The sequence below is a fragment of the Lonchura striata genome, chromosome 2 (assembly GCF_046129695.1).
Source record: "Lonchura striata isolate bLonStr1 chromosome 2, bLonStr1.mat, whole genome shotgun sequence".
Classification (NCBI taxonomy): Eukaryota; Metazoa; Chordata; class Aves; order Passeriformes; family Estrildidae; genus Lonchura; species Lonchura striata.
The window spans coordinates 29,703,392-29,728,017 of record NC_134604.1 but is presented as its reverse complement, the minus strand read 5'-3'; the positions used below and the strand labels follow the sequence as shown (position 1 = coordinate 29,728,017).

Sequence of the window (24,626 nt, the reverse complement as noted above, 5' to 3'; positions counted from 1 at the left end):
TTGTTGATCTCCAGCTCTCCCTAGCAGAGCCTTGGGCCCCCCAGGATGCTACTTGGAGCCAACAAGTAGAATAGGGGCTGAAAAAAAATGGCTGTGTCCTGTAAATCAGTAAAATATCCAAGCTTTGAAAGGATTCACTTTCATCCCATGATCCCAACTTCAACCTCTTCTCCACTACAGCATGTGAGGAGCCCCCTCCCCTGGGGCTGTGAGCCAAAGCAAGGTCTGTGGATGAAGTGTTGACTGGTTGAGACCAGCAGGTAATATTCACAGGAAAAGAGTTATGCTAGCAGTAGCTCATTGCAATGCTGGAAAGAACACAGCCTGCAGTGCTTCTGTGAGCTTTCTTTATTTGCCTGGGCTGTAAAGATCTAAACAGACTTGAAAACATGGGCTGATGGCTACTGGTTAGATAGGGTCACCACACAATGCAGGAGTGAGGCAAAGAGGGAAGGAACAGCAGGAAGCAGACAACAAATAAGAATAAATATATTATTCCCTGATATTCTGGCAGGTCTTGAGGGCTACCTTTCTGCCATTTATGCATAGATAAGACTTGAACTAACAAAAGAATAAATATATTCCCTGCTATTCTGGCAGATCTGAAGGCTGCCTTTCCCCTCTTTATGCATAGATAGAACTTGAGCTAAGTATTCCCCCATGAAAATGAGCCAAATTTACTCTAGCTTTATGTTTGAGGCGGTGCCATAGAAATCATAAATCCAGTGTGTCTGGGGCTGTCTGCATGTATGCAGAACAGCTGCACAGAGAAGTTAGGGAGAATTAAAGCAGAGAGAGAGCTTAGTCTGGGGTGGGTGTTGCATGAGGGGTCCCCTGAAGGAGGAGGATGGGTACCAGTGCGGGTAGAGGTGTCTGAAGGAAGGTGCAGGGTGTCTGAATTGTACTGCAAAGTCCTGAGACATAAAGAACAGGTCTTCAAGCCTGCACAAGGCTGGAAACTGCTGGGGCTGTTTAGAGGTGGAGAGAAGGGCCAGTGCATTTGCTCCTACTCCCCAGCTCCCCTTGCTTCTCCTCCCTGATCTCCTTTCACTCTGGGAGACTCCTACAAGTGACCTGTGTCTAGAGACGAGTGGGAGTGGTAGGTAGGCATTTCTGTTGTGCTCAGCTGATGATGCTGTTTTGCGTGGGCTCGGGCTGTGGGCCGTGCTTCTGCTGCTCATCCCCTCTCTGCTGCTGTCCTCAGTTCCAAATCTTGAGGAAACTGTCCCAGGAGCCAGTGGCAACAGCCATGCCATCCGCCGTCACCCCCAGGCAGCTCACTCTGTTGTCGTGGCCAGAAAGGATTCCTGCGGTGGGAAAGAAGAGAGGTCAGGGAGTGAAGGGGGGCCTGTGAGAGGTGACATGGGTGGCCCTGCTGAGGACACACATCACAAGCTGTGCCTATACACCGTGTGTGGCCCTGCCTTCTCCTGCACATCTTAGAGTCAGTATGGGGAGAATAGGAGCAAACGTGCCAAAGAGCTTTTGTGTGTGGCATAAAGCCACCACCCAAAGGGTTCTTGGGAAGGTGTGGCCAACTTTCACAACTGCTTTCACCCTGGAGTGATGCTAAGACTACGATAGGATAGGGTCCTTGATAAGGCTGAGAAAAGCAATGCTGTTGGTGGGCTGTGTTTCATGACTTTTCAGAGGACAGGGGCCACATCTGAAAGAAAAATGCCGTGCGTTCTGTGTATGAGCATCGCAGTGTACCCAAAGATGTTGGATGGAACACTTGGAACCAGGTGCACACTTGACTTGGTGCCTGGCCACCAAGTGGCACTGTGAGTACCTGGAACTGGCAGACTAGGAGGAAGTAAGATATTCTTTTGGTGGTTGTGAGCAGTTTTAGCTAATAGGAACCTTCTTGTCCCCCTTGAAACAATGTTGTTTAAAGGCTTGACTTCCTTAACATTAAAAACCATAGCTCTTCTAGGCCAAAGAGAGTTGTCCGAAATCTGATGTGCTCCCTAAGCACGAGGGAGCTTTGTTTGGTTTCAGTCAGTATAGGATATCTTCCTATGTTTAGGAAAAATAAGTGCCTTGCTATCCCTAAGGCAGGGAGGGACAGGAGGCCTTGCAGGGAGGGAAAGAGGGACCTGGAGGAGCCACTCACCCACACGCTCTGCTTTCAGGGAGTCCCAGATGTTGCAGTTGAAGTCATCGTAGCCAGCGAACAGGAGCCGGCCGCTGCGGGAGAGGGCGATGGAGGTGATCCCACAGATGATGGTCTCGTGGGAGTACATGATGAGCTCCTGGTCCGCCCGCAGGTCGAAGAGGCGGCAGGTGGCGTCGTCGGAGCCGGTGCAGATGGCTTCGCCGTTGGGGAAGAACTGGGGAGGGCACACACCACGTTTTAGTGAGGTTTGCCTCAGATCCCGATGGAATTCCTCAACTCGCCGCCCCCCTGCTAACCACCAGGAAGGCATGGAGGCAGGAAAACCTGGTGGGGCCAGACACGGGATCATAAAATTTGAGTCTGCTGAAGGGGAAGAGTGATACTTCTCGTAAGGCCTAATAAACTGTTTCCACTCCAAGAAAATAAATGGCCTGTTGCAAGATATCTCAGTGCTTGAGGAAGGATTATTTTAACTCCAGCTGTTAGGTTGGGCCTTGACAAGTGTCCACCCATTATCCCCCAGATGAGGTCTGACATAATTCTGGCTACCAGAGCCTTCCTCTGTCTGATCCTCATATCCCAGCCTTCTCATACATGCTCATTTTCTGTGGTTTTGCTCTGAGGAGTAAATAAAGGGCTCAGGAGCAGATATGGCAGAAAATCATGTGGCTGGCAATGCAGCCATGGGGCAACTGAGAAAGTTACACTACTTGGTGTCAGTGGAGGGTGGTTTGAGCAGCAGACTGCAGGGAGCTGGCATTTGGTTAGCTTCAAGGATTAGTCTGCCATGTGTCTTGTCCTGCCATCTCTGCAGCTCTGAGAGAGGTGCTTCCTCTTAAATGTCTGAGCTGCCTCCCATGGAAATATAATCTTCAGAAGACATCCCTGTGATCCTACCTCTTCTGCCTGGAGCTGACCTCAGCTGAGTTAGGTATTCCTGCTGCCTCACATGTGCCTTGTGCCAGAGGTGCTGGAGCATGCCTGAACCACAGTTCCCAACAGCTGCTGCGAGCAAAGCTGCACCAGCACCTCTGTCAGGGTGCTCATCTCCACAGACCATGGTGTGCTTTGGTGCCTGGGGAGAGCCCTCCTCCAAACTTCAGTGAGCTTGGGCACTCTCTGCTTCAGGCTGGATCATGGGGCCAAGGTCTAAGACCCTTGTTACCCTAATGACTGTGACAGCTTCCTTCAACCTTGTCCCAGGGCTGTTTTGGAGCTGTTCCACCCCCATTTTCCTCCCTAGCACTGTGCAGGGAGCATACGTACGGAGATGGCGTTGATGTCGGACTCGTGCCCTGAGAAGGTCTGACGGCAGGAGCCCTCCCGCACGTCCCACAGTTTGGCAGTAGCATCACAAGCCCCGGAGATGAAGAGTTTGAAGTCAGGGGAGACGGCCAAGCTCATGCAGTCTCCAGTGTGACCAATGAACACAGTCTTCTGCTGCCCTGTCTCGATGTCCCAGAGCGCGCTGCAGGAGGGGACAAGAGAGGAGAGAAGGTCTCAGAGCCAGCCCAGGCAGAGCAGACCTACAGCTGGGCTGAAGAGCTGTCCCACTCACAAACAAAAGGAAGAAGCCATGGTTACTGCACGAGAAAATGGGTGAGAGCATCCCTGGAGTCAGCTGTATACAACAGGAGATATCTTCACAGCTGTTGTTGGCAATACCTTTGCCAAAACAGAGCTAGACTAAGGCTGGGGGTGTGTGAGGCTTGGCATATTCCCGTAAGTGTAACAGCTGAAGGGAATACTGAGAGACAGAAAGAGGGACACAAACAGCAAAAAAAAAAAATAGAAAACAGGAGAAAAAGGTCTTCTGTGTCCATTCTTGTAAGATGCAAAGCTCTTGTTCCAGGGGATCCCACACCACAGCTGGGCAAACAAATCCTGTGTAACACTGATCTCTGATGGAAATGCCGTTTATCCTTGGTCAAAATACTATTCCAAAGCAGGTTTTGGGATGGGTGAATAAAGACTCAGGACTGCTCAGAGTCACAGCACAGCAAACCCTGAGAAACAGGAACCAAAGGATCAAGGAACTGCCTCTGCAGTGTCTCTTGCACAGAGGGCAAAACTTGAGAAGTGGAGAACGTGTGAGTGCTCTGCATAAAATTAAAACTCTTTCTGTGCTGGTATAAGTGACGCTGCTCTTTGTGAGAGCTGTTGACATAGTCCCTACTGCTTGACCTGGCCTCAGCTGAGAAAAGAAGCATCTTTCTGCCAAGGGAGTTAGAATGGATCAGGCTTCCTAAGGTGCTCCATGTGGCCTCCCCATGTAGGAACAATTCCTCCTTAGATAGTGGAGTGCTGAAGAGCACAAGGACTGCACTTGCTGCTGTGCTAAGAGCAGAGATCATGTCACTAGGATGCAGGAAGGAGCACTCACCATGTGGTATCTCCAGAGCTAGTCACAATATTGTTGTCGTCAAGAAATCGGCAGCAGGAGAGGTATCCTGGGAAGCGGGAACAAGCAAATGTGAGCAAAAGGGGCAGGGATGGAAGGGTGAAGTTTGGGAGCCAGGAGCACCCAGTTGCAGGCAGGCAGTGCACACACCTGTATGGGCTGAGAGCTCCCTGCTCACTTTGACGTTGCCTTCACGAGACTTGAGGCTGTAGATGGAGCACATGTTGTCAAGGCCTCCACAGGCCACAAAATTGCCAGAGGGGGCATAGGCACAGGTCATGACCCAGGAAGAACGCAAAGGGATGGCATGAACCTGGGAGGACCAGAAACCGTGTCAGGGCTCTTGGCAGCAGAGAGAACAGGTCAAGGACACCAGCTCCAAGGGGACCCCTCCAGCATCCCAGTTTGCAGCCACCTGGCTCCTACCTTGTTAGTTGTGTATGTGTCCCACACAATCAGTTTTCCATCTTGTGAGGCACTGACCATAAGTCTGTGAGAAAGCAACAAGATCATGTTAGTAGCTTTCTTCCCACCAGAGCTTTCCTGCCCATCACACCCATGTGCTGTCCTGCACCCAGCAGATCAGCAGTAGTGCTCTCACTTGGAGTCTGTGGACCAGTGCAGGGCGTAGATCTTGGCCAGGTGTCCCCGCAAGGTCCTTCGGGTCCGCATCTGGATGCGCCCAACGACCTCCATTCCAGACACAATCTAAAGAAAGAGCGGCGGGAGAGAAAGAATTTATCTTGGACTGCCAGGAGCTTTACTACTTTCCACATCTCTGCCTCCTAACTCCTTCCTGGCAGGACAAAAGACCCTCAGAGTGGTGCTAGCTTGCCCAGGCAGCCCTGTCCCTTACCTGAGCAAGCGTTGTGTCTGCACAGGCTTTCCGGGCATCCTGGAGAAGAGACAACAGCAGATGAGAGAGATTAAAAACATGCGGGGAAGGCATGACATTTGGGGTCATAGTCTGGGGGCTACTAGAAGTAGGAATTGTGGCTTTGCTGTGTTTGGATTGTGGCCAGCATAGGGGGATCTTTGTTTATGATTAGGGCACCTTGACACCAGTCATTTGTCAGGAAGGTGAGCCAAAATTTGCTGTGCTTCACCCTTTCCATAGACCCTCCTGACAGAACACCAGCGATCTCACAGACAGAAGATCCTGGGGATTCACTATACTCTTGGGACTGCTGTCCCCTCTTCTCTCCCTTCCCCTACTGTTGTTCCCCCCACCATGGTGGGAAGATCTCCATTAGCATTTAAAGGGCTGTGGAGAGCTGGAGAGGGCTCCAAGTATGTAGATGGAGAAAGCCCAACTCCATCTTGCAGCTGAGGAGGAAAGTTCGGGCATGCAGTGGGGGGTAGACACGCTCTCAGCAGCTTCATGACTGTTGCCAGCATTACCGCAATCTGCTTCTTCAGCTGCTCAGCCTCCTGCTTCATCTGTTCCATTTCCCCCATCTTTCTGACCTAGGGGTGGCTCCCTCCACGCGGGGCAGCCTGGATTCTGGGGAGACAGATCAAAGGAGAGAGGTGTGAGTCAGATAGGACACCAATGTGACTGCTCAGTTATGGAAATGCAGGTATCTCTGATAAAGGATTGGTGACCACTTCTTGGCTGAATACTCAGTCATGTCGTGCTGTATCTGGCCGCAACCCTCAGCATTTGGGAATATTGTGCTGGGCCTGGTCAAAGGTCCATTTTTTTTGGATCCTGCTTACACATACACATAGGAAAGCTAAAGAACTCCAGAGCCTCTTGCTGAGGTTCTGGCCATACTTGTCCACTCATTTTTAACCTCTCCATTCCAGACCCTGTGTCCTCTTCATCAGCTTCTCTCTGCTCATGACCAAGCTGTCCATCTCAGCTCCAGGAGGAAGAAACTTCATGGGGGGAGCCCATTGGCTATTTCCTGCTGTTTGTGCTAAGCAAAGCCTCACCAGGTAGGACCACCCAACTCTCCGACCACCAATAAAATCTACAGAGCTCTTGAGGTACTCTCTCAGGGTTCCTTCCCAGTTTCACATCAAAAACCAAGCCAAAACCAACCAAACCAACCAAAAAAACCCAAACCAAATTAAAATAAAAAGAAAGGTGGATGCCTAGGGAAGGGTCTAAGAATAACGTAAGCTGATAGGAGTACATCTCCTACTTGCCCAGCCCTAGCTTTTCACTGACATCCAAAGCTAGAGCAACATTACTGTATACAAGTCCTTGATGGACTTTTCTTCTTTGCATTTGTCCACACCATTTTTGTGCCTATGCCAAGTTCAGCCTCCTCAGTACCCCATGGCGATGATTTCCACAGCTGGGTGGCAGGCTCTGCAAAGAAGCTCCTGCTTCTATAATTTCCCAGTGGCACTAGCTCCACTTGAGAGTAGCTATATTTTGAGTTGGAAGAATCAGCAAGTAACTGGTCTCTATTCACCTCTGCATCACTTGGTGTTTTATACTTCTTTGTCATACCCGTCTCTTTTCCAGACTGCAGAGCAAACTTAGTCATTCCTCCCATGTAAGCTGTTACATCCTATTGTCTCTGTTGTGCTATGAGTTTTTTTTCAGTTTACAGAGCAGAGATGATACGTTTTTGCAGGGAGGGCAGGAACCAGAACTGTAATCCATATTTAAGATGCAGGTGTACTGTATCCTTATACAACATCTCTCTTTCATTCTCTCTTGCTATATGCACTTAAATCTTTACCAGCAATTCTAGCATCTCCCACTTTTGTAGACAAAAGTGATCTTTAATTGATCCAACATTTCACCTGGATAGATGCAAGTGTCCAGATACGCTCCAGGTGTTGCCCAAGAAATGTTCCAGCAGCATCTGCAGAAATTCTCCCAGTCCCTACGGGTCACATCACTTCCATCCCTGCTGCCTGAAGGCCTCACTTCCTCTGGTCAGTGGGGCTTTGGGTCCTTCCTTCCATGCCAGACTTGCTCCCTTGCTGTGGGCAAGCACATCCAGACAGCTCCCAAGTCCCACCTTTGCTTGCTGCTTCATAGAGCCTTTGAGTTTCCTTTAAGAATGCCTTCCCTTGAATGTTTCCACGGCTTTCCTTTGATCCCTCAGGCATGATGAGTTTTTGCTTGTTCAATGATTCCTGAGGCATGGCTTTGAGTGCAGGAAAGAGAATGAGATACAGGTTTCCCCTAGCTCCTGGGAGGCTATCCCAGCACAAAGCTATTTCAGGATATATTTTGCAGAGAGAAACTTGTGCCTGCTGCTGCCTGCAGGGCTGGATAGAGCCACAGCACTGCTGAATCCTCCCTGCTTGCTGTCAATGGACTGGATGGGGCTGCCAGCCCCAGCAAATGGTGAGGGAGCAGGAGGAACTGCCAGGACCCAGAGGAAGGTGCCAGAGCCATGCCTGGAAATGCCAATCACAGCCTCCTGCAGCTACACTGAAGGACAGGAACAGAGCAGCACCTAAGCTGGGCCCATTCCACAGAGTTTTTCTTCTGTTATTCCAACAGAGCAGTGATGAGGGGGCTCCTCCCAGCAAGGATGCAGAGCTGCACCTCATTGAGTGACCCTGGCCATGAAAGCCCACCTTTATCCACTCCCCCTCCTTTGGGAAAGGGCTAGCATTTCACTCCACCTCTCAGCTGACTGACAGAGCGGGGAGATGTTGGGGAATGCCTTGCTGCTTTTAGTCAGAGGCTGCACATCCTCCTTCTCCTGCAGTGTTTGCCCCTCAGTTTCAGTGTACAGTGAGGCTGCCAGGCTCCATCCAGCTCCGGTCACAGCTGACAGCACACCAAGTGGCACACCTGAACTTCCAGCCACCTGTGCAGCCAGCCCTACCATTGTGGCCCACACTTTGCCCTTTTCCAGTGTTCCTCAGGACTGATCCATCAATCCTAAGCATTGGATTGCCTTTTCCTGCTAGGTAACCTTCTGCCTCTGACTCCTTCCTTCCAGCCTGCTTTACTTGGTTCCCAAGTTCCTCAGGCTGTTATTTCATATACCTTTGGCTCTCTGAGATCACTGTCCATCCACCTGCCCTAATTTTTCTTTGTAGACTTCTGGTTTTGCCCACCCAGACCTGCACAGAGATGGGAACCTTGTTCTCTCTCCCTTCCAATTTCTACTCCCAGTGAAGCTGGCCGTACACGTCCTGCTCATTACGTTGGATCCCAGTCTTCCTTTCACTGCTCCTGCTTTTTCACTACACTCTTCCCCTTCTCTGGTTGTTTCTCAACTCTGGCACTAGCAAGGGAATGCCAGTTCACTGGTCTCTAAAGCTGCACGACCAGATGAGGGGCTTTCAGAGCCCTAGGCAGATCAAACAGCAGGGGCAGGATGTCGAGGACGGATAAAAAGGGCTAAATATAGAGAAGGTGCAGCTCAGGACTGTGTCCGAACCCTTAAATCCCTCTGAGAGAACACTCTAAATGAAGTTGGGAATTGTTCTCAGCCTCAGAAGGACAAGGAGCTACAGATGAGTGATAATAATAGCTCTATCTTTTGCCTGTCGCCTCCATCCGTCACATCCCAGTGCAATTTGTGGAGAATGAGTTATCCCCAGCGTAGTGCAGCTGCCTCCCAGGAGGACCAGGGCAGGTGTGCAAAAGAGCAGCTTGTTATGGTCATGTAAATTTAGGGCAGGAAATGGGAGGAACAAAATGGGAGAAGAACAGAAGAAAGAGAAATGGAGTTTGGCCAAAGCATGTTCCTGCCTTGACCCGCAGGACCTTAGGACTACACATTTCTAGTGGATCTAAGGATCAGCTCACAGTTGCTCATGGTGGTTGCCCAGGCTAGTTTTAATGGGAAAGGCTTCTAAATGGTGCACACTTGGTTCTTTCTGGAAGTAAGGGCTCTTTCAAGTGAATGCTAAGCAGAAGAGGAAACCAAGTCCTTAGGTACCTTTGAAAGAAACAATTCACCACTCTCAGCACAGCTGCTGACAGGAGGACCTTGGCACCTGTTCCAGACTTTTGCCTCCTGCAAGCACTACCAGGAGCAAGTAGGGCATAGTCAAACAGAGCCTGGGCTTGGTCAGTTCATGCCAGCCCTGTTCTGAGCTCTGCCTTAGCTGTGCTCATCCAGTTCACAGCTCTTGGCTTTGGAAATCAGTTCTTCTGCTCTCCAACATAACAGTTCTTTCCCCTCCTGCTTTTCTAACATACTTCTTGCTGCAGCACTCCTGTCTGTGGGCAGTCAAACCCATCCTGAGTCCTTTGGTGTCTGCTCATAGCAGATCAAATGCCTCTGCTGTGGTGCAAGACGGAGGGGGATCTGGAATCATCCATCTTCTGCCTTTTGCTGCCACACCCTGACTTTCCAGAGCAGTGGCCATATCCTTGCACAGTGCCATGGAGGTGGCCCAGCTTGCTCCCTGGAGGCTGTCCCTCCAAGTCACCTGCATCACTCCCTGGTGGGGATAAGGGTGCAAGTAATAGGTGGGAAAAAGAGGCAAGGTGAACCCTCTTATTGTCTGCTCCTGGGTAGCTTCCCCCATGCTGCAGAAGGAGTGGTTGCTCTGTGAAATGTTGGGAGAGGGCTGTGAATGGAAAAGGGAAAGGTGCAAGAAGGACACAGTGGGAACAGGCAGCATCCCTGGGTCTCTGTGTAATCCCTGACCAGCTTCGCAGGCTCGCCCTGGTGACCCTGGGCTCCTTGCAGAGCCGGATAGAGATGATCCCTCTCTCCTGTGATGGAGGTCAAAGGTGAGGGTAAAATTACCCTGCTCTGCTCCTTGCTTTCTGAGGGCTCCTTCTGCACCCAGAACAGCAGCCAGCTGCAAAGAGGTGCACCTAGGGCGCACTGGGAGTGCCAGGTCGATCAGAGGAGGTGCTACTCTCCCGCTCCAGCCTGGAAACTGGTGAGATTTACCTGCCAAGTGGAGAACAAGCAGTGCATCCCAGCGCAAAGCTCTCTCATCACTGTAAGGACACTTCAGTGCTAACCCCAACTCCTTTCCATGATCTTACCCTCCCTCATCCTCTGATGGGATGAGCCCTTGTTCAAAGTCTCCCCACAGAATCACTCCAAGAAACTCAGGGTTCCAAACGCCAGGTTCACCAAGGTGACCTCAGGCATTGCAAGGCGGCAAACTTACCGGGATCTGTAGAGCAAGGTGGGTTGCAGACCCTCCTGGATGGGACCCTCACAGCCTGCCTCCCTTGCTGAGAATGGCTCCTCACTGCCCCAAAGTCCCCTGTACCTCTGCAGTCTCCAGCCAGTCCCGTTCGTCCAGCCAGCGAGTCCCTTGCTCCCTCTCTGCTCCTCAGCCTCTCCCAGGACTGATCTCCCCATGGGGAGCTGGAAGGCTGTGGACGGGAGGGGTTGGGGGAGGGCTGATTCCAGGAGCAGCGTCAGGCAAATTAAATCAGACACCAGAGACTTGGGGAAATCGGATTGGGACGTAATGCAAAGCAGGTGGATGGGGAGGGGTGAAAAGAGAGAGTAGCACACTGCTCCTGAAGGGAAAGAAACAATCCCAGGCGGATTTGACTCTCTCTGTTTATATCAGCAACAAACTAATAAAGTGAAGATTAGCCAGAACAGCCTAGGATTATCAGCCACCAGGGCAGGGCTTGCTGTACCTCAGAGTCACAGGAATTCCTGTTTTCCCAGGGACAGCATGTCACTTGTGTCCTGGGCAGGGCAGAAAGAGGGATGATGCCACCAGAGAGGGCCTGCAAAGGAAAAACCAATGGCAGGGCCATCACACCCTCTCTCGGCTGTGAACAGAGCTCTGGATGGGGAAAACAGAACTGGGCACAGGGGCCAGGGGTGGCAAAAGATTTGGTGGCATGCCTTTTGGCAGCCACTTTAGTGGGATGCTGCGAGGGGATTATCTTGGCCTCAATCTCTTTTAATCTCTCCCGCGGCTTTGGCCCAAGCCTGAGATAAATACCTTTTAACGGATCTCATCTGACGTCAGGAGGCCATCAGTCTAATCACCCAGGCCACCTTTGGGCAAAGCAAGCCAGAGATGTGGACACTGGCCCCTCGGCCCCCAAAGTGTCTTCATCAACTAGGAACCACCCAGCACCCCGCAGAAATCATTGGGATGGACATGTGGGTGCTGGGATGTGACAGGCTCCTTTGCTTGGGAGAGGGAATTTGAAATGCACACATCAAACATTTTCCTGTGACCCTGGAGAAGGGGATGGAAAGCAAAAAGGGTTGCCAACAGAAGTTTCCCAAGCCTGCATGTTAAGAAGCATCAGGATTCAGACTGAGGAAGGACTTCCCTTTCCATGGAGCAGGGGCCCTGTGCCAACAGTGACAAAGGGGATCACTCACCCACCTCTTACACCACTGCCTCTGGCTCTAAGGATTTCTTCCACTTGAACTGCACTTGGGGTCTCCATGCACAACTCATCAAGGCTTGAGTATGTCATGACCACAGATTGATCTCTTGCTCTAATGCTTCCCAGGAAAAGGGTCACTGCTCTTTTAGATACTCCATATCCACCCCATTCAATTCCTATTTGACTACAATATAATCCCATCTCGGGACACTAATCCTCTGGGCAGTGACAGCAGATTGTCTTTCTATCAGGGTGGAAAATGATAAACAAAATCTCTTTTCTGCTTTCAGGGACAATTTAGTGCATGGAGAGTGGAAAAAAAATGAAAACAAAAAAAAAAGTCTTGATACAGGGAAATGTGAGTGCACAGTGCTCTTTCTTAAAGGCACTCCTCACCCTTTCCATGTTAGCCATGTCACAGCTGACTTTCTTGCTCTCCCTTACTGGAAGTAGCTGACATCTGGGTAAATACTGTTATCTTTCACTGAGGGCTCAATCCCCTCCCATCATTTGTTAATTAAATTTCAATCAGAAACAAGTGTGCACGTCGCCCTGGTATACAGACTCAAGCTCCCATCAATATCTGTGTCCAGCATTTGGCTTTTATTCCATCTATTCACAGTCCCTCACCTTTCCTGTCTCAGGTCACTTTGCAAAGTTCTGGAGTTTGCAGGTGCTTAGGAAATTGAAGCGCTTTAGTTTTGAGCTCCTGAATGTGAGACAGCCCTCACCGAAAGACTCCAGGCTCCTCCTCCCCCTCTCACATTTAGCCCTGGATGGCCAAGAAGTTAGCAGTGAGAGGAGTGGGGTGAGAAGACTTTGTCTTCTTACTTCTCAGTGAGGCAAACAGGGTGAGGCAGTGAAGAAAGTTCCTGGTGTCACTGACTTCCACACTGTGTCCTTCTCCCATTTTTCAGCTGCTGGGACACCACAGAGAAGAAAGCTGCACCCCTCCCCATCACTACAGCTCTACCACACTAATACACTGCCCCAGGCCTCCGTGGTCCCGGTCCTTCCGTGACCTGCCAGGCGTGGTGTGTGACAGTCCACAGGGCCCCATGCCCTCAGAACTCATCTCTGGCCCGTAGCACCTTGGGGTGCTGCTTCCTGTCCAAGCCAGGCTTCTGTCCCTGGTCTGCAGGCTTGCCTGCACGCCTGGGAGCACGAGCCTCTGAGGAGGATCTGCTGCTGCGACCAGTTCCCTGATGTTCATCTCCATCAGGCTGGTCCTGCTCCACAGCCCTCTGCTCCATCAGCTCCTCTGCCTTCACCCGTTCCTGCAGCCATGGAGACAGAAATTATGTGAATCCTCCCTGCTGGGGTCTCGACAAAGCACATCCACCCGACCGCTCCAGAGCCCAATCCCCTGCAGGACCCATCCCAGGCTGGCCAGTCCACCAGACACCCTGTCCAAGGGCAGCCCCCAGCTGCTGCACTATGCTCTGCCCCAAGGGAAAGCCCAAAAGCTGTTCCCCAGTGGGATTTGATCCCACTGGAGCTACTTGTATTTGTCCCTCGGCATGGCCCTTCACCTGCTCAGCGTGCTCCTGGGAGTGCGTGTACCAGAGGGCGATGGCGCAGCGCCGTCCGCGGCTCACGGCCCACACGCCATGGGGGTTCTCCTTGCCAGAGCTGAAGGCCACCAGCCTCCCGCACTTGGGACGCACCTCGGCCTGCCAGGAGAGAGACAAGAGACTGTGAAGCCAGCAGACCCCTGCTCCGGAGTACACAGTGCTTCTACAGAGGTGACACTGCCTCTGGGAACGTGGAAGAGCAGAGAGCTGCTAGGAATCTACAGTCTATGAGCAAGGCAGGCCTTGGAGAGGGACAGGGAGAATCAATGGGACAACAAAGGTCACAGACACCCACAGACTGAAAGAGCCTGGGAAATCTCAGCTAGGAAAGAGTCAAACTCTGCTCTGTCTGAGATTTGCCTCAATTTCCCTTTAGCTGCCCCTATTTGAATCTGCCACTGCACCATCATGGGATTGTTTTTGGAGTGGTGGGATCCAATAACCAAACAGTTTGCTCCTGCCCAGACTAAGTCTCGCCCTCAGTCCTCTCTCCCTCTTTTGGCCAGTCCCAGACTTACTGTGACGGTCACAGTGTCCATTTCAGTGAAGAAAAGGCCTCCACCTTTGAAGTCATCATTGAGGTAGAGAATGCCACTGTGGATAAAAAAAAAAAAAAAAAGAGTACATATGTACAGTGAAGCTTATTCCTCCCAGGTGCTTCCCCACACTCCTTGTCACAGGTTCAAAAGCAAGCAGACCAGTTAGCAGGAGAATCCATCTGAGGGTGTTAAGTACAGCAGTGCCTAGCTCAGGGGAGTCCCTGAGCTGCAAGCCACAGGAGGCTGGGAGAGAATGCCAGGGAATTAGCTCTACACACTTGTCCCGTTTTATTTTGGTTTGTTCCTAATACCCTGCAGCATGCAATCTGTGGCACTGTTGTGACAATGCCCTAGGCTTGACAGACCTTGTTTCTAACCTGCTGCTTATGTTTCAAGGTTGGGAATAACTCAATTCCTGGAAGAGGAGACTGATCAGCAAAGAAAGCCATGTCTTAACAGTCAAGCAATTTCAGGGTAACATTAGAATTGGAATGATCAAAAAGGGGCCTGGTGCATGTAGAAAAGAAAATTAAACCAAGAAACTTCACTAAAGTTATACAAGAAGAGAAGTAATGAGGCCACTGTACAGCACAGGTGAGCCCACAGTCAAGTAGGTGAAAGAATGGACCACAAACTGCCCGGGTTCTTCTTGGTATTCGATTAAGCTGATAGAAAACATCAGAGGAATGTGGCAAGCACATTTCTCTCCCTCTCAGGATTTTCATAGAGGTGCACAGAGAGAAATGAAAGAGAAAACAACTTCTATTTCTGCTCCTTGTTTTTCCTGTGGGGAATGTGTTTGGAGGATTGTTTACCTGGAGTGAGTGCTTGATTGGATTCTGGTGAGGATTGTTTGAGCCTGATGGCCAATCCAACCCACCTGGGGCTGGACTCTTGAGAGAGGGTCACGAGTTGTGGGAGGTTTAGAGATAGAGTCATAGAAAGCAGTATGTCGTTTCAGTATCCTCCTTTTATATAGTATATTAATGTATTTTAGCATAGTTATAATAAATAAATAATTCAGCCTTCTGAATTGAGTCAGACATCGTAATTTCTTCCCATCGGGTTCGCCTGCATTTACAATAGAGGAACAACAGAGGCTCATAATTAATGGAACACAGAGGAAGAAATACAAATGAACACTGTGGTTGCTGAAGCAATGTTAAGGACATGAGGGCAGTGAGAGGATTACCAGTCCTGGAACCCAGGAAGTTGTAGCTCTTCTGCCACAGGGTTTTAACGAGGCTGTGAAGCCAGAGTGCTGACATGAGTGGAGAAAAGCAAGGACAGCTCTCACACATCCAAAGGGACAGGAAGGTAGGGATAATGGTTGAAGCATAAACTGTGTTATCCTGACCTCAATAGTCTGCAGGGCTTTAGACTCCATTTCTGAGAAGGGTAATTGGAGGACAAGAAGCAAACGGAAAATGGTCTTAAAATGTAACATGGGGGTACTAAAAGCAGATTGGGCTACCCACATAATGATTGAAAAAATAGTGCATTTTCCAAGGAAACACTACATGCTCAATCTCAGCAGTTTGGACTGTGGTAAAAGGACTCAGAATGGTGCCATGGGGGAAATTTCTAATGAAAAGAGAAGGTGAAGATGAGCATGAAAGCACACAGGGACCAGTGCACTGCTGGCACCCAAAGGAGCACTGTGCACCCAGAGCAGCCTTACTGGAACTCGTGGGCCCCTGGGCCCAATCCTGCTCAATATTATAATTAATGCCCATAGCACAGATTCATAGGAAAGATCCAGGAAGTTTGGAACACAGGGACTTTATTCAAAAGGACACTGTAAGAGCTCAGCCCTTAAGCTGGTTGGGCAGTCACAACTTGAGCTGTAAGGGGACAGGGATACTCCCAAAAATAGCTCAGTGGCATAGATCCTGGGAAGGTATTTTACCATCCATTCATGTGGAAGTCAGAGAAACCAGGGAGCAGTGAAGGGACAGGACAGCTTTCTCACAGGAGGGACATCTAAGTAGTTACACAACAAAGTCTGGTAACTTTACAATTTGGTTATACCAAGTAAACACTGCTATCCAAAGGGAAACAACTCAGTTATACTAGAATTCCCTCTAAGTCCCATATCTTTATCACAACTTCTTAAGAGATTTCTGCTCTAGATATAGCTACCATTCAAAGAAAAGACAAGTAAAATTTCTGGATGCTCAGGGATGAGATGGCAAGCAGGAGGAATCAGCTGTAGTGAACTGACCTCATCTGGCTGCAGTGTGCAACAACTGGCATCACCATTAAACTATATTTCAGGTTCTTTCACAGAAGAGTAACAAAACCTGCCACAGGCTGGAAAAAACATAAACTCTCACGTGGAATGGAAAAACCCAAGACAAAGTATTTGCAGTGAATCTTGAGAGAACAGTCACTGAAGTACACTGACTGCTCAAACAAAAGGAATCCAAGGAGCTCGAATATCCCTTATAATTCACAGAATTCTGTAAAATATGGAACTCGACTACAAGAAACAGCCTGTCAAAAGGGCTGGCAGCTGACTGTAGTACTGTGGTAGACCCACAAGATAGCAGTTTGATACCATGGTTCTAATCTGTGCAGCCTCCTAGCCTCATTCTGCTCTCTATTAAAGCTGGCTGTGTGAAGCAAGGAAGGAGAAAGGGCAGGTCTTCCCAACCCAGGGAAGGTGTTTTACACCTTGTTCTGAAGCTGCTGATGCAGCCTTTGGCCTGATGCTACAGTCCTGGATGGCTCTGAGCCAACCATCACCTGGTTTCTATAAGCTAAGCTCATCCTCTGATGGAGCCAGGGATATCTTCACATGATCCAATGCAGCTGCTCTTACCTGTAGTCCCTGTACACATAGGCAGGAGGTTCTTTCCAGCACTCTTGCCCCTCAGGATCCAAGAGACAATTGTCAGCGTGGACAGGATGACTAAGATCCATGCGACCTTCCTGCTCCCCTGAAAATATACAAAAAGGAATATGGGCATTTTCAGTTTCAAGAAAGAATAAAGCAGAGGGAAAGGGATACAGTGAGAATACATGGAGGATAATCTCCTGAGAGCACATGGCTGGGAGTGAGGAGACTCTCTGGGAGGCAGGCACTAACAGGATAAAAGGTTCTTTACCATCTACAGCTCTGCGACACACAAGGTGTGTGAACGAAAAATGGAGTTTCTTTCCAGGAGTAAAATAGGACTCTATGATTTTCCGAGATTTCTCGCTAGCCTGCAGAAGCAATTTGGCGTCCCTCCATTCCACGTCCCCATTTTGGGCCAGCTACAAGTGAAAAACAAGTCTGTTACAATACTTACAAAGACACTCTATGAAATGATACACGTACACAGCACAGAAGAAGAGACCTTTGTAAAGTCCTGTGGTCACTCAGGCAAGAAAAGAACACATTTTCTCATTCAATTATAACTCAGGAGTACAACTGTACAGCACAGTAATTATTTCCTTCTCCTTGGCCCATGAAGCCACATCTGTAAAGCTGCATAATTTTGGATGTCCCACTACACAAGAGATACTAGAAGACTGAAGTGAGTCTTGAATGAAGAGTCCCAAGATGGCAGGAATGTTGGAACACACGACTTAGAAAAACAGGCTGAAAGATTTGGCTTTCTTCAGTCTAGAGAAGAGAAGGCCAAAGGAACATCTAAGTACAGCCTCCTGTCACCTGAAAGGGGATTATAGAGGAGATGGAGACAGTGTCTCCTCAGAGAGACACACTGAAAAGAAGCAGCAGACCAAAGCTGCAGCAAGGGAAATTTTGGCTAGATATAAAGAAAAATTTCACCCTCACAAGACTGGTACAGCACCAGAAAAGGTGCCCAGAGAGGCTGGAGAATCCCCACTCTAGGAAATATTTAGAACTTGCCTACATAAAGAATCAAGGGATTTAATCTAGCTTTGGAATTAGACATGCTGCAAGCTGGAGGTCAGATCAGAGATCTCAAGAGGCTCCTTCTACCTTAATTTATTCTCCAGCTCTAAACTAAGCGTGTCTGTAGGGATACCTCACAGGGAGAAGCAGTCCCCAAACCGTGCCTCACAGAAGAGAAAGTACTTGTCAAGCCTTCCACCTTCAAGATCCCTGAATGTGCTGAGGAGGAAGGAGGTCAGAGGAGACCACAAGTGTTGTGAGGGAGACAGCTCACCCCTGACACCACCCAGAGTGCAACTCACAGAAAACCCTCAGGTGGCAAACTCTTTTTCTGGACAATTAAGAAGGCAGCAGACTCATAGATGCATTTTACCTGCACGGCCTTGAGAACAGTTAACCCTTCAAATCTCTCATGTGGGGTGTGAGGCGACCGTCTTGCCCGGTATCCATCTCCTGCTTCCCCTGCTGCCTGGAATAGAAGGATACGGATGACATGCATTAGGCTGCCACCTCTTCTCCATGGAAACCCTACTGCCCTGCCTGCTGAGGAGGAAAGTACACACACAGGAATTCTTACAGGACCCTGGCCTCACCTTTGTCAGTCGGAGAAGGTCCTTGCACTCAGACTCTGTCAGCACTCTGTCAAAAACAACCCTCTGGGTTCCATTCATCTGCTGGGAATCCATTGTGACAGCAATACCCTCAAAAGGCAAAGGACCTATTGAGAAGCAAGCACGGATAGGCATGAGCAGGCTTTGGACAAGAATCCCTCAGACACCAGCCCCCAGCCTGGATAAGGAAGTGGAGAGACACTATACATTCTCTGAGAAGACAGGACAGTTCCCCAGAAGTGCCCGCTCCTTGCAGACCCCTCACATGCTTCAGGGGAATCAGAGCACCAGCTGGGGAAGCTGGCCTACAGCACGTGCTTCAGGAGCCAGCAGAGACTTGGGACTTGCTGGGAGAGCAGCAGGGAGCTGGGAGAAGTTGAGTGCACTGTGGATTGCAGCAGTGGAACAGGTCCAGCCTACTGGAGTGAAGCTCTGGAGAAAAGAAGCAGGTAAACACCTCCATCAACCCTCCTTCCAATCATCTTTCATCAACATCTTATTCAAGAATTATGTCTGGTGAATCTTTCTGCTTTTTTCACCCCAAAGAGAAGCACTGGATATTAGCTGATGATTTAGCTTTTTGATCTTCAGCCTTTTTTCCCAACCCCTCTGACTTCTGGATGATAAGGAAAGCCAAGGCACTCAGGCCCTTAGAAGGCTCTGCTCTCACGTGTGCCACAGCAGAGAACCACTTGGGGTCATTTTAAGCAAAGACTCCACGACTGAGCCCTTCAAGAGGCTCTGCACATAAGAATAGGGGACCAGCAAGAACACGAGACTCTGCACTGCAGCCTGTATCATTTGGCCACAAACCCCTTGGACTTCTGCTTTTCAGGGAACGACTTGCCCAAGCTACATTGCCTGCTTCCAGTTTCCATTTCCCGGCCCCTCCCTTCATGTCCCTTTCAGAAAAGTGTTGATTGAAGTCGGGCTGGTGGAGCTGAACCAGGTTTGGTGTAGACACTGCTGGCACACTGAACAGGGATCTGCATGTCCACGGGCTTGACACACATTCAGGCTGCTCTCAGCTTCTCCAGCCACAATGCCCTCTGAGTTCGCATGCCAGAGATGTACGCAGTAAGATTTTGCAAGATTACACATGCATCAAAGAGGAGAAAAAGAACAGTGAGAAGCCTTGCTGAGCCATTCAAGTCAGTCTGCCTCTATGCTAGCATTCCAGTGTCTGAGGGTGGAAGACAGCACTTAGCCTGAGTAAGTCAGGCTGACTGCATCCAAGACCTCCTTCAAGCTCTTTTACTCACCCCTCTTCTCCCTCTCTTCCATATCCAGAGTTTCCTGCTTTTGCTTCTCCTGATCCTCTCTCGGGAGCAAGGGCAAAAACAGAGACCAGGGCTGTCAGTACACAGAGCTATGCCCAACCCCCCTCTGTAGCAGCATTTCACATCTTTTCCGTTCCTTTTGTGCCCATTTCTCTACATATTACTGTTCCTTGTACCACCCCTACTTATACTGCATATTATATAATATTACCTGTGTTTCTCCCTTAGGTTTTCAGGAATCAGCTCATCTGGAGTCCAAAGATCCTGTAGGACAAAAACATAAGTGGTTCAGTACACAGCAAAAATTGCATTGCTGCTCCAGTGAGTATCAGACCAACCACTGTGGCTCACTTCTCAGGACAGACAAATGGAGCCAATGCAAATTGAGCAGCAATTTCAAACTAACTTCAGTCCTGGAGCAGCAGAAAGGCCTTAAAGATCCACCTCATAAGGACTTGGGGGTCCTCCTCATCAGCATCTGATCATTTCTGGATCATGGCCAACTAAAGTAAATTCTGACAACTGTGATTGTGAACAATTGGTGAAGCCACGGCAGGAAGATTAAGATGATACTGTTACTTACAGGGTCATTAAAAGTTTCTCCCAGATGTTCTACTGCATAATAAATCAACTTCTTCTCCATCAAAGATCTCTGCACATAATGCTGAATATTCTAAGGAAGCAAAGAGACTGTCAAACAAGCACCTCACAAAAGACAACCCCTTCCCTGTCCAGGGCAGAAGCCTGACCCCATCACTGTGCCCGTTTTTGTCCTGAAGGGACACTGACTGTGACAGACTAGATGTAAACTCCAGTTTCTTCAGTCCTGGCTTTGGCACATGTCTGCAGTGAAACACCTTTCCCTTTTTGTCTCTTGGACTGTGATCCTGTCCTGTGGGACAGGGGAGGACCAAAAAGGACAGACCTGGAGTTGTAGCTACCTGTCTGGCTGTGACAGCTGCATCCTCTCCCAGTTCTGTGCGATACTGTTTCATCTTCTCCAACATGGGCTCATCCGTGGGATAGAAGAGCAAGTAGGAAGCGGCACATTCAGCAGCCAGTGTCTGGTTCCCAACTTGTGCAGGGACAGAAGAGAACAAACACACATATCTGAAAGACTTGAGCAGCAAATGTGTGCAGGCCAGCAGCACCCAGTGTCCCTGTCGGGATCTGGCAGCTGGCCTTACACCAAGTACACATCAACCCCTGCCTAGCAGGGCTTCCACCCAGCGATGGGAATGATCCTGGTACAGAACAGGCATGCCTTTAATACTTATTGGGAGCTGGTTTACAATAAACAGATTAAAAGTAGGTATATTTTAAAAGAGAGATGGTCTCACTTCCCTCATGCAACAGACAAGATGAGGGGTCTAGCAGCTTCTTTGAGATACAAGTTTTACCAGCTGTCTGACAGAGGAAGTAAGAACAGTTGGGTCAGTATGGGGAGAGGCAGGGTTATGCAAAAGAAGGGCTGAGGGATGTGTGAATGTGACAGAGTGACAGGATGACCAGTGTCATGCCAAGCCATCAGTTCAGCAGGTAGGCAGGTAGGGTTGCCTCAGAGGGAACACCACTGCTGAGGTGAGATGTGCAGCCTTTAGGCAGGAAGGGGGAGCCTCGTCTGGAATCATGTACTGAAAAGGAGGATATAAAATACTCAGTAAATAGCTAGAACAAGGTCCTGAAAAAGTGTGCTGGAGGAAAGACATGGGGAACAGCCTCACCCCACAGATGCTGGGCAATGAGACTGAAAGAGACCACAAGGGACATCTCCCAAGGTGGCCACAGACTTGAACAGAGGAGTTAGGGGGTAAACAGAAGTAGAGCTCAGGACAGTGTGCCATTTTTCCCCATGAAATGCTGCCCTCCAGGATCAGAGGCAAAGGGCAAGTGTAGGGGTGCCACAGTACAGCCTGCTGGTTTGTGGCTCTGCTCACCCTGGCTGTAGGCAAACTGCAGCAAATCAAGGTGAGAGGGTATGAAATCTTCTGTGGCAGAAATTCTCCCCGGCTTTGTGGCAATTTCCAGGACGCACTGCTGCCTGCACTTCAAAACCTGAATATAATGGGCTGCAAGAGAGGGGAGCAAGAAAGGCAGTAGCCCACACTTCTTCCAGACAGGGGTGCTGGGTGATGGGATGTGCCCAGTGTGGGGAGCACAGCCTTCCTACCCAACCCTCTGTGCCTCTAACACTACCTGCAATGGCTTCATACAGGCCAGGCTGCATTTTCTCCTCCTCGTCCTCATCCTCCCGAGGCCCTTCACACAGGGCACGACACTCTTCCAGTGCTGACAGGGCCTCTGAGAGTGACTCCTCCAGCCCGGCCACAGCCTGCAGGTACTCATCTGCATCATAGTGCTGCACACCAGCCTCATATGCCTCCTGTGAAGGACAGATCCAGGTCCCTTCATCAGTGTGGGTGACACCAAAGGATGCCCTGAGACTTCTGAGTCGCTCATAGGATGGGGCTGACATAAAGCGGCCCACCTGCTCATGCACAGTCAACCACACAGTGACAGCAAATCCTAGACTAAAGCCAAATAACTGTCATCAAAAAGTCTCTCTGTCACACTTGCAGTGGTTTGTCCTCACCTTGAAGAGAAGGCTGCCGGGAGATCTTCCCGCAGCCGTTCAGACACAAAGGGGTCTGAGCAAGACTTTTGACCAAGGCCTGTAGTGACAGAATAAGGGGCAATGGTATTAAACTGAAAAAGCATTTTGATGGAAGATAAATATTTGTTGCACTGGAGATAAGATACTTTGATGTAGGAGACACTGAAGCAGGTTGCCCAGAGAAGCTGTGGATGTCCCATCCCTCAGAGTGTTCCAAGGACAGAATGGATGGGGCTTTGAGCAACCTGATCTAGTGAAAGGTATCCCTGCCTATGGCAGGGGACTGGGATTAGGTGATCATTAAAGGCTCTTTTCAAGCTGAATCTCTATATGATTCTGTGTATGGGGGCCTGTCTCAAGCCATGGCCTTTGCATAGGAACAGATCAGGGTTCCAGACTGGTCCCTAGGGTGGAATAAAAGCTGCTCATGCGTGGCTCTGCACTGAGCCCTCACCCAGTGTGGCGTGGCCTCCAAGTCCTGGAAGCTGTCTGACTTCACCCCTGACATACGGCGGTACTTCTCGATGTCCTCCCGCATTTGGAGGTGCTGGGGATTAGCGACGAAGAAGGTGTGAGCGGCAGACACGGCCTGATCCAGCTTCTTCAGCTGCGGAGAAAAGGCAACAGTGCCTGTCATGCTCCTGTAGGTCTCTGCTGTTCACACCCACCCCTCACCCCAGCTACTTCCCGGGTTCAGAATCACAGAATTACAAAATGGGTCACATTGGAAGAGACCACAGCGGGTCATCTGCTCCAACCTCCCCGCACAAGCAGGGTTGTCCTACAGCACATGGCACCAGATTGCATCCAGATGGTTTTGGAATGTCTCCGGTGAGGGAGATTCCCTCTGCTCTGAGCAATCTGTTCTAGTGCATGGTCACCCACATAGCAAAGCTCTTCCTAATATTCCCCCTAAAGGTGGAACTTCTTGTGCATCAGTTTCTGCCTGTTGCCTCTTGTAGCGACTGGCACCCGTGAGAAGAACCTGGCTCCATTCCCTTGGCAACCCCCTCGTAGACATTTATGCACATCCATACGGCTCCCTCTCGGTTGTCTCTTCTCGAGGCTGAAGGAAAGGCGTCCACCCCCCGGCTACCCGGGGACCCTCTGGGAGAGCCGTCGGCAACTCGCGCCCCGCTGCGGCTCGCCCACCTGGAAGAAGGCCACCTGGAGGTAGTTGTAGGGCTCCCTGCGCTGGAAGTCGCGGCGCACGGCGCGGCCGGCGCGGTGCGCGGAGGGCGCGGGGCGCAGCCGCCGGCGCAGGCAGCGCTGCAGGCAGCCGGCGCGCCGCAGCACCGGCCCGAGCAGCGCGGCCTCCCAGCCGGGCCCGCCGGGGAACGGCTCCTCCCGGGCGCAGGCGGCGCGGCAGGCGCGGCGGGCGGCCCGCAGCCCCGCGTAGCTGTGCAGGGCGCGCTGCAGCAGCTCGGCCGCCCGCGCCCAGTCCCGCGCCAGGTACGCCCGCACCCCGTCCGCGTACAGCAGGTCGAACGGCACCAGCCGGCCCGGCGACGTGGCGGCCGCGGCGGCGGCCAGCAGGCTGAGGCACAGCAGCGAGGCCATGGCTCCGGGAGGAGGAGAAGGGGTCCGCGGCGGGCGGGCGTCCTGGCGGGCCCCGGGCTCGGCCCACCCCGGGGGCGGCGCCGGTCCGGGGCCGCGGTGGGCGGGAAGGCTCGGCCCGGGTCCCGCTGCGCCGGCCGGGAGCCGCCGCTGCCCCGGGGGCTGCCGGTGCTGCCGCCGCTGGGTCCGACGTGGCCCCTGGCCTGCCGCCCCACGCGAACCCCCCATTTGGGGTCGGTCACCCAAACGCCTCCAAGGACGCCTCTCCTTGGAGTCACGCTTGGACACTTCATACTCCGTCGCACGGAGAAGTGCTTTGGGGGTGAAGCGCTACCTGTCTCCCTCTGACACTGCCTCTCCTCTGACACTGCCAAACCTTTGCCCTTGGCTGGACCTACAGCCAGCACCAGCCAAAAGGTCCATCTCCCACACACTACTCTTGCACCTCCCTGCCAAGAGTTGTGTCTGGGGCAGGAGCCTGCTCCAGGCCTCGACACTCCCAGCTTTGCTGGTGTGGGCAATTGAGGGGGACTTCCCCCAGAAGCCTCTGTCAGCTTTCCTCTTTGGCTGAGAAGTTCGGGCTATCTGAAGTTTCACACAGTTTGCACTGGAATCAACAGTTTGCACTGGTGAAATAAGATGTTAAGAGTCAAAATCTTCTTGGAGTGAATTTAATTCTTTCCAGGCCTGGAGTTGCTCAACAAATGGTTTTGCTTTGAGGCAATGTCAGAAACCTGAGGCCTCCTGCTTAGCACCGCAACTGAAATGGACCGAAGACTTTTCACCCAGTCTCCCA

The 24,626-nt window shown here is 50.8% G+C and overlaps 2 protein-coding genes across 2 annotated transcripts; both read right to left on the bottom strand.

Annotated features, from left to right (window-relative positions):
• Positions 1-345: 345 nt before the first annotated feature.
• On the bottom strand, positions 346-6,077 carry GNB3 (G protein subunit beta 3). Its single transcript, XM_021549130.3, has 9 exons — positions 5,922-6,077; positions 5,377-5,415; positions 5,122-5,228; positions 4,947-5,010; positions 4,671-4,833; positions 4,503-4,569; positions 3,386-3,587; positions 2,117-2,333; positions 346-1,307 (listed from the first exon to the last, which is right to left on the bottom strand). Exons 1-9 carry the CDS (start codon positions 5,976-5,978, stop codon positions 1,201-1,203), a joined length of 1,023 nt encoding a protein of 340 aa, XP_021404805.1. The 5' UTR covers positions 5,979-6,077; the 3' UTR covers positions 346-1,200.
• A 6,292-nt stretch (positions 6,078-12,369) lies between these two features.
• P3H3 (prolyl 3-hydroxylase 3) lies at positions 12,370-23,833 on the bottom strand. The gene is made up of 15 exons (XM_021549072.3): positions 23,426-23,833; positions 22,728-22,880; positions 21,856-22,042; positions 21,597-21,728; positions 20,601-20,734; positions 20,243-20,332; positions 19,871-19,923; positions 19,642-19,700; positions 18,362-18,486; positions 18,142-18,237; positions 17,011-17,161; positions 16,725-16,842; positions 13,880-13,955; positions 13,320-13,460; positions 12,370-13,064 (listed from the first exon to the last, which is right to left on the bottom strand). The coding sequence occupies exons 1-15, from the start codon at positions 23,831-23,833 to the stop codon at positions 12,852-12,854; spliced, it is 2,136 nt and encodes a 711-aa protein (XP_021404747.2). The 3' UTR covers positions 12,370-12,851.
• Positions 23,834-24,626: the final 793 nt, after the last annotated feature.

Coding starts and splice junctions, on each gene's coding strand:
- GNB3 (XM_021549130.3), bottom strand. CDS start 5,978: ATGGGGGAAATGGAACAGATGAAGCAGGAGGCTGAGCAGCTGAAGAAG. Junction 5,416..5,921: donor AGCTGAAGAAGCAGATTGCG/GTAATGCTGGCA, acceptor TCTCTTCTCCAG/GATGCCCGGAAAGCCTGTGC. Junction 3,588..4,502: donor AGCTCTGGAGATACCACATG/GTGAGTGCTCCT, acceptor CCCCTCCTGCAG/CGCGCTCTGGGACATCGAGA.
- P3H3 (XM_021549072.3), bottom strand. CDS start 23,833: ATGGCCTCGCTGCTGTGCCTCAGCCTGCTGGCCGCCGCCGCGGCCGCC. Junction 22,043..22,727: donor TGGAGGCCACGCCACACTGG/GTGAGGGCTCAG, acceptor TGTCCTTCACAG/GAGGCATATGAGGCTGGTGT. Junction 21,729..21,855: donor CCTGTATGAAGCCATTGCAG/GTAGTGTTAGAG, acceptor CCTCTCTTGCAG/CCCATTATATTCAGGTTTTG.